This window comes from Daktulosphaira vitifoliae, unplaced genomic scaffold (genome assembly GCF_025091365.1).
Source record: "Daktulosphaira vitifoliae isolate Bord-2020 unplaced genomic scaffold, ASM2509136v1 Scaffold_3, whole genome shotgun sequence".
Classification (NCBI taxonomy): domain Eukaryota; kingdom Metazoa; phylum Arthropoda; class Insecta; order Hemiptera; family Phylloxeridae; genus Daktulosphaira; species Daktulosphaira vitifoliae.
Window position 1 is genome coordinate 41,792,238 of NW_026099574.1, and position 15,557 is coordinate 41,807,794.

A 15,557-nucleotide genomic window follows, 5' to 3' on the forward strand; every position below is an offset into this window, starting at 1 on the left:
TGTGTTTTAGCTTCGATGCGAAGCTGAGAAGGTATTAATTTTACTATGATGTGTTTTTTATTTTTTTATTTATTTTTTTTTTTGTGTCTGTGAACGCTCAATCTCAGCTCTCGCTGGACCGATTTTGATGAACAATATGTCAAAAGATCACAAATCGTATCTAGTCGAAGACATTACCCTCAAAAATTGAAAAAAATTCCCTCGTTCCCCGTAAACGGGGGAAATCCCCCAAAAAATTACAAATTTAAAAATCGCTAATTTTCGATATTTTTTCAATTTTTTNTTAATAAAAAAAATACGATTTTTGTAAAAAAATTCTTTTTAATTTTTTTTACTTAAAACTGCCATAACTTTATCAAAAATGAACATATCAATATAACTCTTTTTTTTATAGATGCATGATGTCTTTACCTATCATTTGGTATTTTTTATTTTTATATATGACCCAACACGTGCCCACTCGGGGGGATTTAAAATGACAACTTTTTCACAAAAAATTAATTTTTTTAACATAAATTTTGAAAATGTTCCGGAAGGTCTGACACTTTTATATATATCTTAAATTAAAGCTAATGTAATATGCTTTATTATGAAAAAAAAAAATTTCGGACTTTATTTTGTCTTCAGGGTGAAATTGGCTACCAAATGCTATTATTGTGTGAAAATTCTCAATTTTATTTTTTACATTTTTAACATTATAAAGCTATAACTTATTGAAAAGTGTATTGATCAATATAATTTTTTTATGGGAAATACTATTTTTTAATAATCCCTTTTTCATTCGACATACTTTATCTTAATCAGGATATTAATAAGGAACTAGCAGTTTATGAAGCTTTTGGAATAATCCACCAATTTTTTAAAATTAAACACTATCTAAAGATTTGCATCGAAGCGTTTTTTTNAGGGGGGGATTTAAAATGACAACTTTTTCACAAAAAATTTACTTTTTCAACTTAAATTTTGAAACTGTTCCGGAATGTCTGACACTTTTATTTATATCTTAAATTAAAGTTAATGTAATCTACTTTATTATGCGAAAAAAAAATTTCAGACTTTATTTTATCTTCACGGTGAAAATGGCTACCAAATGCTATTATTATGTGAAAATTTATATTTAAATTATATATAAATTTATTATTTATATATAAAATTTTTTATATTTTTAACTTTATAATGCTATAACTTATTGAAAAGTGTATGGATCAACACAATTTTTTTATGTGAAATAATATTTTTTAATAATTTCTTTTTCATTCAACATACTTTATCTTTATCAGAATATTAATAAGGAACTAGCAGATCATGAAGCTTTTGGAATAATCCACCAATTTTTTTAAAATTAAACATTATCTAAAGATTTGCATCGAAGCGTTTTTTTTTATAGTGATTTTAATCACTGTCAGATATCATTATACTTGATCCATCTATACCACGTCACCACTGTGCCGCGCCCACCTGTGCTGGGTTTTTTTTGTTTATATCATAGTATTTTAAGTAGGGATGTAAATGTTTTACGCAAAATTTATGTATCGAATTTTTATTTTCATTATAACAATGCTAATAATTTTGAAAACTTAAAAAAAATCGATGTAAATGTGTTAATAACGATATTTTTATTAAATTAATAAAAAAAATGAAAATGATAAAATTTTGCTTATACTATAGGTCAAGTTTTTATTGAAATCGGAAACGACCACTAATTACATTGGAGAGTTTTAAATCCTCCATTTGTTATTTTATAAATTATAAATTAAAAATAAAAAATATTAACTTTTGTTTATTTAGAGATTGTGGTTCTTTTTCTTTAAGTAGATGGTTAAACTTTTCTTAATGTTCCGTTAAATTTGTTGTATTCTCAGAAGTTTACAACAAATTGCCGTAGAATTTACACATAGCACTTGTTAATTATTTTTTTCGAATATTGTATTACTTTTGTTTTTTAAATTTCGATTGAGTTCAAATAAATTTAGTTTAAATAAAACATAGTAAACGTAAAACGTAATTTTAAAAAGACATATCAATATTTTCTATATACCAGGAATCGACAATAGACTATCCAAATACGGACCGTGGGGCAAATAAATGGTGGTGCAAAAATATTTTTAAGATATTATATTTTTTACATATTAATATAAATAATAATAATAATTTGTTTTTTCTTTTATTAAAATGTATAATTTTACATTATTATAATGCTCAAAAATACTTTTAACACACATTATATGAAGATGTTCAGAAAAATAATTTTTATACTAGAAATCTGTATATTTGATCACAGATAATAATTATGTTTTTTATACGAGAGTTTATTCTTTATTTTTTCTATAGTATGACTTATTTAGACCAGTAGTCTAAATACTAAAACTATCTAACATTATGTCAACGCGTGTATGTAAAGTGATAAAACTTAAATCAGTTCAACTGCGGTCAATGGTGTAAAACTCGGAAAAAAGTAAACATCGAGATCAAAATATCTGTATAATTGGAACGTCAAACTAAAATATCAAAATATTAACATCGATTATTCTTAGTGAAAAAATCGATATTTAATTACCATTCCTAATCATAAGAATTACTAACCAGGGTGATAGACTGTGAGCTGAGGCACGATGGAATATATGACTCTTCGCCTGTTTATCCGCCATGCATAGATCAATTCTTTATCAACATGTTCATAAAAAAACGCGGGATTCTAATAAAGAGTACATGAAAAAGACACTGACATGGGAATAATCTAATTTTTCATTATGCTTAACTTTTGTAAATTATAAAAAGGTTTTGTACAATCTTATCAGGTGAATTTTTCAGTAGTTAAGTAACTGTTGAATTTTCAGAGACATTTAATTTAGTAATAGTTTGTAATATTAATTAAACTTTGTTCATCATCTTATAAATAATTAATATTTTATTATGGAATCAACTATTTTTCCAACTCGGACGTATGTCAATGGATCATACTTACACAAATTTGTTGGAAAGTCCATTACCCTAATAGCTACTGTGTTAAAAGTAAATTTTTATTTAATGTATTTTTTTAGATTTTTAAATCCTGTCAATAAAAATAAAAATAAAAAGTTTTTTAACTTCTAATAGATAGGTGGAAATGAAAAATCTCTTACTCTTCAAACTACAGATAATCAAGTTGTAAAAGTCAATTTTCAAGAAACAGTGGACAGTGAAATAGATTCTTTGGTTGAAGTTCAAGGTTATGTAGCTGACAAAACTACTATTAATGGAACTTATTACATTAATTTGCCATCTACTATAACTCATGATTTTGGTAATTATCTTTTTAGTTTATATTTAAGTTTTATAAATTGAATTATTTAAAATCAATAGGGCTTTTTTAAATTGCTTAGGTGACAAAATTATATAAAATACTTAATAATATTATAAGGGCTTTACATATTGATAATTGGTATAGAAAGTGATTCTTTTAATAGAAGTCATTCTATTTCTCTTAAAATAATAATTATGTTAACAAACTTATTTTTAATGTTATTTAGTGTTGTATATTTCTTGATTTATCAGTTATTAATTATTTTTAAATTTATTTCATAGCTTATTAAGGTGTCGACTTTATTTTTTTAAATGGCAACATACATATTTTAATAGTTAAAATATTTGAAAATGATCCCAACTAAGAAATGACTGGTCGAAAACATCTTTTGGATCTAGTCTGGAGGAAGATCTGGGCTATGTTATTTTTGATACTAAACATTACTTGGCCGCTCTCCTCCTTAGATATAAAAGGTTTAATAACTTCCAAAATACTGGTTCAAAAATTGTTATCAACCAGTCATTTTCTTAATTAGTCCACTATCTAACAAAAAAATTAATTACTAATGTTCTTTAAAAAAATATTTAACTTCTTATTAATTAAGAAATAAGTACTACATAAATAATCTTAAAAGAATAATCTAACAGAATATCATATATATATATATATAGTGTTAGGTTTTTATAAAGTGGCAACAATACTTCCACGGAAACATTTCTGTAAAAAAAATCAATTTAAAATAATTATGTAGAAGGTGTGCACAATAGACCATTGGTCTAAAAGCACGAGCAGTTCTTGCCTACCTCTGTAATAACTAAAATTAAAACTTCGTTTTACAATATGGATTTAATATAGAAGAAGTTAATTATTAATTTGGTTATCATAGTATTGAAGGCAACAATAATTTGTTTCAATAGGCTATAAATTATTATTAGTATTTATTATTACTAATGTAAGTGACAGATATTATAAATATGAAAATATTTCTTCCTCATTAAAATGCAGTTGTCAGCATTTTGTTAGTTAATTTCAATAAAAAGAATTGTATTATCTTAAGTATTCATTTTCTTAAATAATAAGCTCCATTATATTAAAAAATGGCCTTATTAAACTGACTTATTAAATCCTTAAAGATAAGGATGGCAATAAATACAATAAGTATAAATGACTTACAAAATAAAAAATTATAATTTTTACTTCAATTAAGTAGTAAAAATGTTTAGAAAATATGATAAAAAACACATGCGATTTAAAATATACTTTTTTTTGTGGTTTTATATGGAAAACAAAAACTTAGAAATTGATTTCCTAGAAATGTAAAGATGTCTCTTACACTTCCGCATTCTATGTTCCTCTCATACTAACCACAATTTCATTACAAAATTTAGAAACATTACCATTTTTTATAATTTTCATTTTATTGTATAAAATTTGTTAGTCACATAATTATAAATTTATTTACTGTTTTTTCAGATAAAGGCAATTTTGATGAAACTGTTAAATTTATCAACAACATAACCAATCCATTTAAATAAATTGGTAAACTCCTTAATTGTTTATTTTTAAAACTATTTTTTTTTTCTTAGTATTATGTTTTATTTAATGTACTTATAATTTATATTTTTAACAATTAATTAGAAAATAACACTGAAGCTATTATATAATTATTATAATTATAAATTGAATGTCTTCTATGTTAAGTTATTTCTTACTGTAAAAAAGTTAATAATAAATCTCATTATTCGATTTTAACAAAATAATTGTACAGCATTAGTAAAACTAAAAAATCTCCAAGTATTATTATTTTTATGTTTATGTTTAATTTCCTTTCTAAAAGTTTATGCTTATATTAGAAAAATGAGAAAATCTTACTCTTAAGAGTATGATGCATTACTAACTGAGCTTAGTAGGCCATATTTTATAATATTATAAGTCAGGATGATTACTGAGTAGTGTCATTATATTAATTTATCGTTACACCACTTTTTACACAATTTTTTTAAGAATATTTTAAGGTTATATAAAATTTTTTTCAACATATTAATAATGACTTTTCAAAGTATCAAGTATAGGTTTTTAGTAAACTATTTTTTTAATTTAATTGTGTTGTAAGTACATTTTATGAGTAAATATAGCCCATGTAAATTTCAAACAGAAATCACTATAAGCTAATTCTTATGTAATCTCGCATGCATTTAGCATTTTATGCACTGGGCTGTAAACATTTTTAATTATATTGAACTTGACATGCAATTTTTTATGTAAAATATCAAAAAAATTTATTATCAAAACAATTAAAACAAATTTTATATTTGCTTTACCTTTTCACAATAGATATTTGAACTTTTTCTATCTTAAAAAAAAAAAAAAAATTAATTGAGTATAACTGTTTAATATTGGTAACAAAATTGTTTATACACATTTTTATATTATATAAATTTGAATAAAATTAAATGGAACTAAAATAAACTTCCATACATTAATAAACTTTCATAGTAAGTAAAAAGAATACATCACTTTGTGCAAATTATTGTTTCAAAAATAAAAATATACAATATTATTTTTATGTTTTTAAATTATATATTTAACATATAGGATAATATATTTAATTATAATAAATAAAAAAAAAGTAATTTCAATATACGTCATTACATATATTTTATGAACTAAAATATAATGATGACTGAGTACTCTATATATAATTTATACTATACAAACAGTCCATAAATAGATAACAATAAGAAATATAATACACAAATAACAATTATTTATAGTTATATATTATAATATTCATAAAAATAATGAAAAATACATAATAATATTGTACTTAATAATTAAAATTTTTTTTTTTAACATTTTCCTGTATTACTGAGCACAGTAGGTTGTTAACTTACATTATAATTTATTTTTCAGTATTCTAATAAATTTTGTTGTACATAAAAAAAAACTTTAATTGGTATAGCCACATTTTAATACTGTTAATTATTAATTAAAAAATAGATTCTGCTGATCTTGATAGATGAATGGGATGGGATGGGCTACGAGCCAAACGTTTTCGTGGTAACCGTTCAAGAGTTTTTAGCATTTGAGCAAAATCAGGACGTTTTCCTGGATTGAACGACCAACATGTCATTAATATATCCTAAAATGTTTTAAAAAATTACTATTTATTATTTGTATCATAAATTCTAATATATCTCATTCCTGTATTTAAAATAATTTGGTTTAGTATGTCTAAAATATTAATTAAAATTTTTCAACTTTAATCTCATGGTTTTTATTTAATCTAACTGAATCGATGATTGCAGAAACGACATGAGTCAATTTTTTAAAACTTTTGGATAATTGATAAAAAGTGTATAATTTAAATNATATTATTGTTTCTTAAATTTTATTCAAATCAAAAAGTTACTCAAACATGATTAACTGATCTACTAAAAATATTTTAAATTGCTAACTGAGAAAAAATTTTTTTACTATAAATAAAAATTTAATATTTCAAATAAAAACAAATTATTTTGGATTATAAGAAATTAAAAAACACCACTAAATTTATAACACAGTTTCAAAAATCATTGTATAGCAAATGATAATTTTAAAATTATGTTAATTGAATTTTATAAATTTGTCATTCAATAATATACCTTCACATCACCAGATGCTTCCAAGTTTGCTAATCTCTGTTTCATTCCTCGTCCAATATTCCAAATTATAACTTCTGGGCTAGCTGATTTGAATGGCCATTCCCCACACAACAATTCATACCATACAGTTCTAAAAATTGAAAAAAAAAACATAATATTTGAATAAATATGTATAACATAACTGAAATAAATTACACATTTAAAATACACCATACTTCAATGATAATAGTTTTTGCTATTAAAAAAACATACCCAAATGCATAAACATCAGATGCTTTACTGAATGGCAAATCTTCTTCTTCGGGTCTTTGATGAACACGTAAATTACGAACTAATTCAGGAGCCAAATAGCATAGCCATCCAGGTGGAACAATTAAACCATCTTGAGTTCTAATACATTAAAAAGATATAATACATAATTTAATTGTTATTAAAATATTATTATGTATTACCTATTTCGAAAACATAATCTTGTTACACTAAATAAACCAAAATCTGTAATTATTACTTTGCCATTTTCTAAAAATATATTTTTGCTTCTTAAGTCTTTATGAATAATTCCTTTTGCATGTAAATAACCCATACCCTAATTACATCATATTTTTAAAAATCAAATAATCATTTTAATAATTAAGTAAAAATTAGAAGGAAAAAAAAAAAATTTACATCTAAAATTTTACCTGTGATATTTGTTGAGCAACCATTGTAGTTCGACTCATATTAAATTTATCTTTAAGAACATGTATATGACGATATAAAGTCATTCCATTTGCAAGACTTGTTACAATAGCTAACCTAGGAAGTTTCATGCAAGCGCCCATGAATAAAATTAGATTTTCATGGCGTGTTTTCCGAAAAGTAGCTACCTAAAAAAGTCATATTTCAATTTAATTTTAAGTAAAAAAAATTGTATATTTACAAAACACATGGTGAATTTAATAATTAATAAGAACAAAAACAGAATATATTTCTTGAGATATAATAGAAATTTTAGATGGTTAGTGATTATGTAATAATAAATTATCATACCTCCTCTCTCAAGACTGTCTCAAATCTCGAAACATGTTCATGATGTAGTAGTTAATTTATTGTTTCTTTTATGATTTTATTGAAAATTTTTTTTCAATTTTCACTTTAAAATTCAATAATTTTTTTATCCCTCAGATTTGTACATCAATTTAAATGAACTTCATTTATTGATGACAAATACTAATGTGTAAATTTAACAATTAAAATTAATTCAATAGTTTTTACTATTGGCCGATTGGCTTTTTGTAAAAATCCTTATATTGGAATTGCATAACTTTCTTAAAGAGCGTATGATATACTATTTTATTACTAGAAATTCAGGTATAAAATGCATCATAACTTACTTCAGCTTTAAATGCTTCTAAAGTTTTTTCATAATCTAAATAATCCATATTTATCACTTTAATTGCAACAGGTCCATGCCAATTTCCACTATATACAGTACCAAAATGACCTTCTCCTAATTTGTCACACATATTTAATTCATCCCATGGTATATCCCATTCTTGTAGAGAAAGCTAAACGCATATGAGGTGAATTACTATTAATATATGAACTCAAAACCCTTTTATTTTAATAATGAAATTTTAAATGTTTTATTTTAATAATTATTTCCTATTCTTATATGCTTAAACGATTAATCTGCAAAATCGGTCCAGTTAGAGCTAAGAAAAAATGATGTTAAATACAAAGTAAAACTAATACCCTCTCAGCTTCGGATTAAAGTTAAAATACAAATATTACATTTACTAGGTTTGAGCTAATAATTTGATATAAAATATCAAGCAATATGATATTGGTTTTATTAATATTAAAAATTGTTTATCCAATATTTATTTTATAATACTGAAAAATGTTTTATTCTTATCGAATAATAATTCAACATTGCAATAGTTTAATCTTTTTTAAATTAGATTACTTTTTAAAGATTTAAAATAAATGTTATTTTTTTGTACTGTAAATCTTTTGAATAATGAATATAATATGAATTATCAATGATTACATAACCCTATAGTTTTATATTCAGTTAATAAGTATTATTTTTATTTGATAAAAATTAAAAATTTTAATTGCATTTTATAATTGTCTTAAGAGCAATATTTATTGTAAGATGATGATTAATTGCCAGTAATAATAGTTTATTTAACATCAGAAAAAATTTATATAAGTTCATCTATAATTTTACTGAAAACATACACTATTTTGTCTTGGCCATCCTCTAGTATCCATATCATCAGCATCCCAATTTTGAACTTCAGAAACATCTATTCTATTAGAAGTGTGTTCTGAATCTGAACTACCACATCTCGAATCAATAAATCTACATTGATTTTTCTGATAAAAAAAAATACAATTTAATAAAAACTTACAGGGGAAATTTCCAGTGTTACTAAATATTTTTAAATTTTACTTGTAAATCTTGTGAATAAAGAGATGTATCAGGAAATTGGAATTGTTCATGAGTTCTAACTGGAGTAGGTAATGAAGAAACATGTGTTTGCCTGGTATTGACTAGAGCAGGGCTAGATGGAGTTGAGCTGTTTGTACTAGATGGAGCAGAGCTTGACTCAGCTCCACCACTCTTAGACTTTAATGAAAATGTTTAAGTAAATAATAGTAATTAACTATAATGAAAAAAATACTTACAGACATTGGTATTGAGTTAATGGAAGGAATCCTAGTTTTTCTCCTTGAAAGTAATGAAGAAGAAGTTTTATGAGATGTAGGTCGGTGAAAATTAGGAGAATGATTATTAGAAGAACTTAAAAATTCTGAAAATATATAAATAATTAACACATTTAACAAACACTGAAAATGTATACTTAAACCTAAAAAATAAACTAAATAAACTAAATAATTAAAAATTAAAAATTATTAATTTTTTAATGTCCTTTCAACTAAGCAACACATATATTGTATTAGAGAGGACGGAAAAACCCATAAAGTTTGGAGGTAAGGAATCAAACCTTGATTAGTTGTATACTGATGCATGATACAATCTCGATTATGCTATAAAAGCCACAAAATTTAAGCCTATTGATGATCTTAATGCTTAAAATTTATGCTATATTTTATAAAATTTAGTCCTAAAGAGAAAAACTCTCATTTTCTTTATTTATAACCATAACCATGAAAGTACATCTAGAGTAGTATATAGAGTATGAGTTTTATAAAGGAGAATACGAGGTAGGTGAAATAAGGAGACCAATGACAATAGGCGAGGACATGATTGGAGAGGTGGAATGTTTTAGGTATTTAGGATCAGTTGTGCAAGAGCGGTGGTTTTGACGAGGATGTAAGACACAGGATTAAGTGCTAGTGGTTGAATTGGAGAGAAGCATCTGGTGTCTTATGCGATAAAAGAAATCCATTGAGGCTGAAAGGTAAATTCTACAAGACTGTATGATGTAAGGTTCAGAGTGTTGGGCAGTTGATAAAAAAGTAGAGCAGAGAATGAGTGTAGCAGAGATGAGAATGCTTAGATGGATAAGTGGAGTGACTAGAGAAAATAGGATAAGAAATGAACATATAAGAGGGAGTATAGGAGTAGCATCAATCGTGGATAAGATGAGAGAAAATCGACTTAGATGGTTTAATCATGTTATGAGAAGAGAAGAATCGAAAGCTGTAAGAACAGTTATAGAAATGAATGTTGAAGGTAGAGGAAAACCAAAAGAGATGGAGGGATGCTATTGAATGCGATATGAGGACAGCTAATGTGGAAATCATGTCAAGTGGAAGTTTATGATAAGGGTGGCTGACCCCAAGTAGTTGGGATTAAGGCGAGGAAGAAGAAGAGCCATGAAAGTACATCTAGAGTAAAAACATAATGTATTTTAAACAATTAATTTCCAACCCTTTGAAAAAAAAGTTTAGGATCAAAATATAAAACCATTATTTTTTAATATTTTGAAATAACACCATAATGATACTACTCAAAATTACTAAAATAACAAATACCTAAATGTACTTGTTTATCTGTTATCTTGCCATTCTACAGATGTAAAATATTTAATTTTAATAATTAAATAATAAGTATATAATAAAATTAACCCAACTTAACTCAATACTGAAACTTTTAATCTCAAATAATATTACCTTCAAAAGTTTGGTTATTGTCATCTACCATAACACTCTTTGTACACTGTAATGATGCTAGTTTTGATAGGCATCCTTTATGATATCTATACTTGCAAATTTTACATTTGACACCTAGTAAAAATTAAAAAAATAAAATGAATTCAACAAAATTATTGTATAAAACATTGATTGTCAACGTTTGTTAATGAATATGGCACCCAAAGAAAAAGATTATATAAAATTTGATTTTTTTATTAATAATTATTTGTATAAAATATGAAACAAATAATTTCAATAAAAATTTAAAATTACATTTTATAACAAATTTAAATATAAATTAACTGTTAAATTACTTACCAACAAATACTCGCACTGAACATTGGTCGCAATAACCGAACATTGGCAGTAAATTTGAAAATTTGTGACCTGTCTTAATACAAATATCAGGAACTGAAGATTTGGGAGACTGTGGCATGCTAAATCCATTAGCTGCAGTTTGTATATTTCTATTTGGACTCATTGAAGATGTAAAAATTGAAGTATCAATAGGTTCATTTAATGAAGAATGAGTAATGATTCCATTTTGACTGGATTTTATAAAGAAAAAATTAATACTGTATTCATAAAATTTCATTCATAATTCATTAAACTTACTAAATTCCATCTACTTGATTATTATCATGAGACTGAGTAACAGAAAAAACTACATCTGGGTTTAAATTTCTTTGATTTTTTGGTGACGTTAACTTAGAAATAGAATTTTCATTAGACCCTAAAGTAAAATAACATTTCATATTACACATTTTAAAGAATAAAATAAGTTATTTATGTTCCTTACTATGTGTATTATTAAATAGAGTAGGAGTTAAAGGAGGAGTATAATGGATTACATGAGAATTCCTAAGACGACAAGACGATGAAGGTGAATGACCTTGAATAGAAGAAGGGGAGTGTCCTGCTTGCTCACATCTTACTTCATATTGACGATACCATGAGTCCCAATATAAAGTCATTTTGCATTTTTCACGAGTTCTATTGCCAATTCTTATAATTTCTAAATTACAAACAATATATAATTTTTTATACCTCATTTACTATTGTCAACATATTAGATTCTAATAAATCTGAATATAGATTCAAGTCTACAAACAAGTGATATTATTTAATATACTTCAAGATCTTAATAAAATAATTAACTTTCATAGAGAAATAAGCAGACACTTATAAATAGTTTTAAGATTTTGATAATTGTTTAAAATAACATCAGGATTCTAGTTAGATATAATTAAATTTTTTATCACTAAATATATGATTATTTTCTTTCCTTAGACTCTTTACTTGTCAACTGTAAAATCAAAATATCATAAAAGTATTTTTCATAACAAATACAAAATTTACTAAAAAAAACTGTTTAAATTTTTTTTTATTATGAAATCATAGACTTAAATTTTTTCAATAAGTGGCATTTAAGATCAAAACATTATAAGTAAATTCATATAATTTATACAAAAATTAAAGAAATTACAATTACATATTCATCAATATATATTCATTAATATTCAAAAATATTTTTGTGTCTTAAGGCATTTCTTACAAAATTTATATCCTTTATAACCTTTAGTAATTTATTTATAATGTTACATGGTAAAAAGTACATTTTTAAATTAGAATTGTTTCTTCAATTTAACATTTGTAATCAAACTAAAATTTTATCCTTTAATTTTGTTTCTTACCACTGTATTTCTTCAAATTAAATGAAGCTCTTGTTAATCGTCTAAGTTCTTCATCTTTAAGTGAATATTCTGGAAGAAGAGACTTAAGCTCACTTTCAGATTTTAATAATAATACCTCTATTGAACTAATACTATCACATATTCTCTGTAAAAAATATGAACAAGATTCATTAATTAAAAAAACAAATTATAAATTAGGCTGCTATTTAAACACTTACTTGTACAGATAAGGTACTGAGTCCAACTACTTCTAACCATTGTTTTAATGATGGTGTATTTTTTAATTTTGGCGATTCAAAGCGTCCAGGATTTTTTTGCCTATTATTTAATTGAACTGAAAATAACTTAACAAGTTTACCCTACAAAATTAAACAGTATATATTAATAAAAAACATCATTGTTTGACAAAAATTGTTTACCTCCAAAGTTCTAATTTCATGTTGTGTAAGTTCTGCTCGAGTTTCACATAAATTCCTAAGGCTGATCAACATTTGTGAAGAAATGTCTATAAGTGTTTGTACCACTTCAGGTTCATCACACATCAACTGTCTGTCAAATTCTTCTTCCGCCATTCCATTATATAATTATTGCACAATATACATTTTTATTCTTCGTTCTTTTCACTACACGTATCAAAATATGTAGTAAATTAAGCAAAAACGACTAAAAGAGGAGAGCACAATTGACTACTATCACAAAAACAGGTCAGAAAAGTCAGTGTCAGATAAAACATTATTCGGTTATTATAATTCAAGGACGCTCGCTGTAAATGTTACCGTGGTTCTACACATAATGCAAAGTAATTTCATTATGTCGTTAAAATCGAATATGTATTGTTATATCTCTATGTGAGTTTATAAAAATTCACTTTGATCATTATCATTATTAGCATAGTTTAGGGCATAAAGTATTACTCTAGGGTTTAAGGAGACGGAGGGCTTGAGACCCAATGGGCAACACGTGTAATCGCCCTGGATTCATCGGTAAAATATTTATATTTTTAATATGACTTTGAAATATTCAACTCGTTTTAGTATTTGTTTAATAATTACACTATTTTTCTTATGACGATTATTATTAGAGTTCATTAAATCACTGATCCTTCGCAGGTGGTATAATATAAAAAGTAATCTATAGAAATTAATGTTGTGATTTATTCATTACATAGCTAATCGTATTAGAGATAACTGAAACGAAATGAATTATTGCTGTAATACAATTATCATTAGGATATTCTGTATTTTGATAATTTTATTAGTTAGCGTTGTCATTTGTACGATATTTTAGAGTATCTGCAAGATGTACAATAACAATTAAGTATCGTACAGTAAAATACGATAATTCTCAAATTGGCGAGAACAACCCATGAACCTCATAGGCTCACAGTCGCTATTAGCGGACACGGGCTTATAGCTACCAAAATGGTTAGCGATCTACTAATCATGGTCCATTTTTTGCTCTCTATAAAGTTTTATATTAATTATGTTAAAACCATAGACTATATATTTATATATTCTGCGTTAATATAAAAGGTAGGATTAACTTGGAATGTTTTTTAATTTGTTAAAGTTATTTAAATTTATTGATAAGGACCACTGACTAATTTATCTAATAAAATACTAATGTCTATATCTTAAATGTGAAATCTTAACTGTCCATCTTAAAATAACCAAGATAAATTAATAAAAAAATTTATTTATCACGCTAATTTGTTTACAATTTAAATACTTGTATTTTTAGATTATTATATTATTATTTATAGAAATCACATTTAGTTAGACAGTTTAAGGTAATATAAGTTTTTATTAGTATTAGCGTCACTAGATTATTAATTGATGTACAATTACGTTTAAAAGCTGTAGTACAATGTTATATAATTTATTTTGGAGTACTTGTCCCATCATTTTGTGGGGACGATAAAAAGAATGGGACATATAAATGTAACATATAATTCTTTTAACAAGTAACCTGTAATCATATATAACAAAGATATGCAATATCAAATGAATAAATAGATGTACTAACAAATAAATATCTATTATAATCAGCATAGTTATTACAGTAGTTAACTATTAATAAAAAAACCCAGCACAGGTGAATCGCGGCACAGTGGTGACGTGGCATAGTTGGATCAAGTATTATGATATCTGACAGTGATTAAAATCACAATAAAAAAAAAAATGCTTCGATGCAAATCTTTAGATAGTGTTTAATTTTAAAAAATTGGTGGATTATTCTAAAAGCTTCATAAACTGCTAGTTTTTTATTAATATCCTGATTAAGATAAAGTATGTCGAATGAAAAAGGGATTATTAAAAAATAGTATTTCCCATAAAAAAATTATATTGATCAATACACTTTTCAATAAGTTATAGCATAATAAAGTTAAAAATTTTAAATACAAAATCGAATATTTTCACACAAAAATAGCATTTGGTAGCCATTTTCACCCTGAAGATAAAAGAAAGTCCGAAATTTTTTTTTTTCATGATAAAGTATATTACATTAGCTTTAATTTAAGATATATATAAAAGTGTCAGACTTTCCGGAACACTTTCAAAAGTTCAGTTGAAAAAATTAATTTTTTGTAAAAAAGTTGTCATTTTAAATCCCCCCCTGTGGGCAGGTAAAGTCTGATTTATAAAAAAAATATACCAAAAGATAGGTAATGACATCATGCATCTACAAAAAAAAGAATTATGTTGATATGTTTATTTTTAAAAAAGTTACGGTAGTTTTTAGTAATAAAAATTGAAAAAATTTCGAAAATTAGCCATTTTTAAATTT

At 24.8% G+C, this 15,557-nt stretch overlaps 2 protein-coding genes across 2 annotated transcripts; one reads left to right on the forward strand and one right to left on the reverse strand.

Moving 5' to 3' along the window:
- The first annotated feature begins 2,379 nt into the window (after positions 1–2,379).
- On the forward strand, positions 2,380–5,389 carry LOC126902708 (uncharacterized). The gene is made up of 3 exons (XM_050680277.1): positions 2,380–3,012; positions 3,097–3,283; positions 4,757–5,389. The coding sequence occupies exons 1-3, from the start codon at positions 2,914–2,916 to the stop codon at positions 4,816–4,818; spliced, it is 348 nt and encodes a 115-aa protein (XP_050536234.1). The 5' UTR covers positions 2,380–2,913; the 3' UTR covers positions 4,819–5,389.
- Positions 5,390–6,005: 616 nt separating this feature from the next.
- On the reverse strand, positions 6,006–13,474 carry LOC126902703 (kinase suppressor of Ras 2). Its single transcript, XM_050680270.1, has 16 exons — positions 13,190–13,474; positions 12,989–13,129; positions 12,771–12,915; positions 11,876–12,091; positions 11,692–11,809; positions 11,395–11,624; positions 11,056–11,169; positions 9,604–9,728; positions 9,368–9,544; positions 9,154–9,291; positions 8,301–8,474; positions 7,608–7,793; positions 7,380–7,513; positions 7,180–7,317; positions 6,928–7,057; positions 6,006–6,425 (listed from the first exon to the last, which is right to left on the reverse strand). The coding sequence occupies exons 1-16, from the start codon at positions 13,340–13,342 to the stop codon at positions 6,273–6,275; spliced, it is 2,472 nt and encodes an 823-aa protein (XP_050536227.1). The 5' UTR covers positions 13,343–13,474; the 3' UTR covers positions 6,006–6,272.
- Between the last annotated feature and the right edge of the window lie 2,083 nt (positions 13,475–15,557).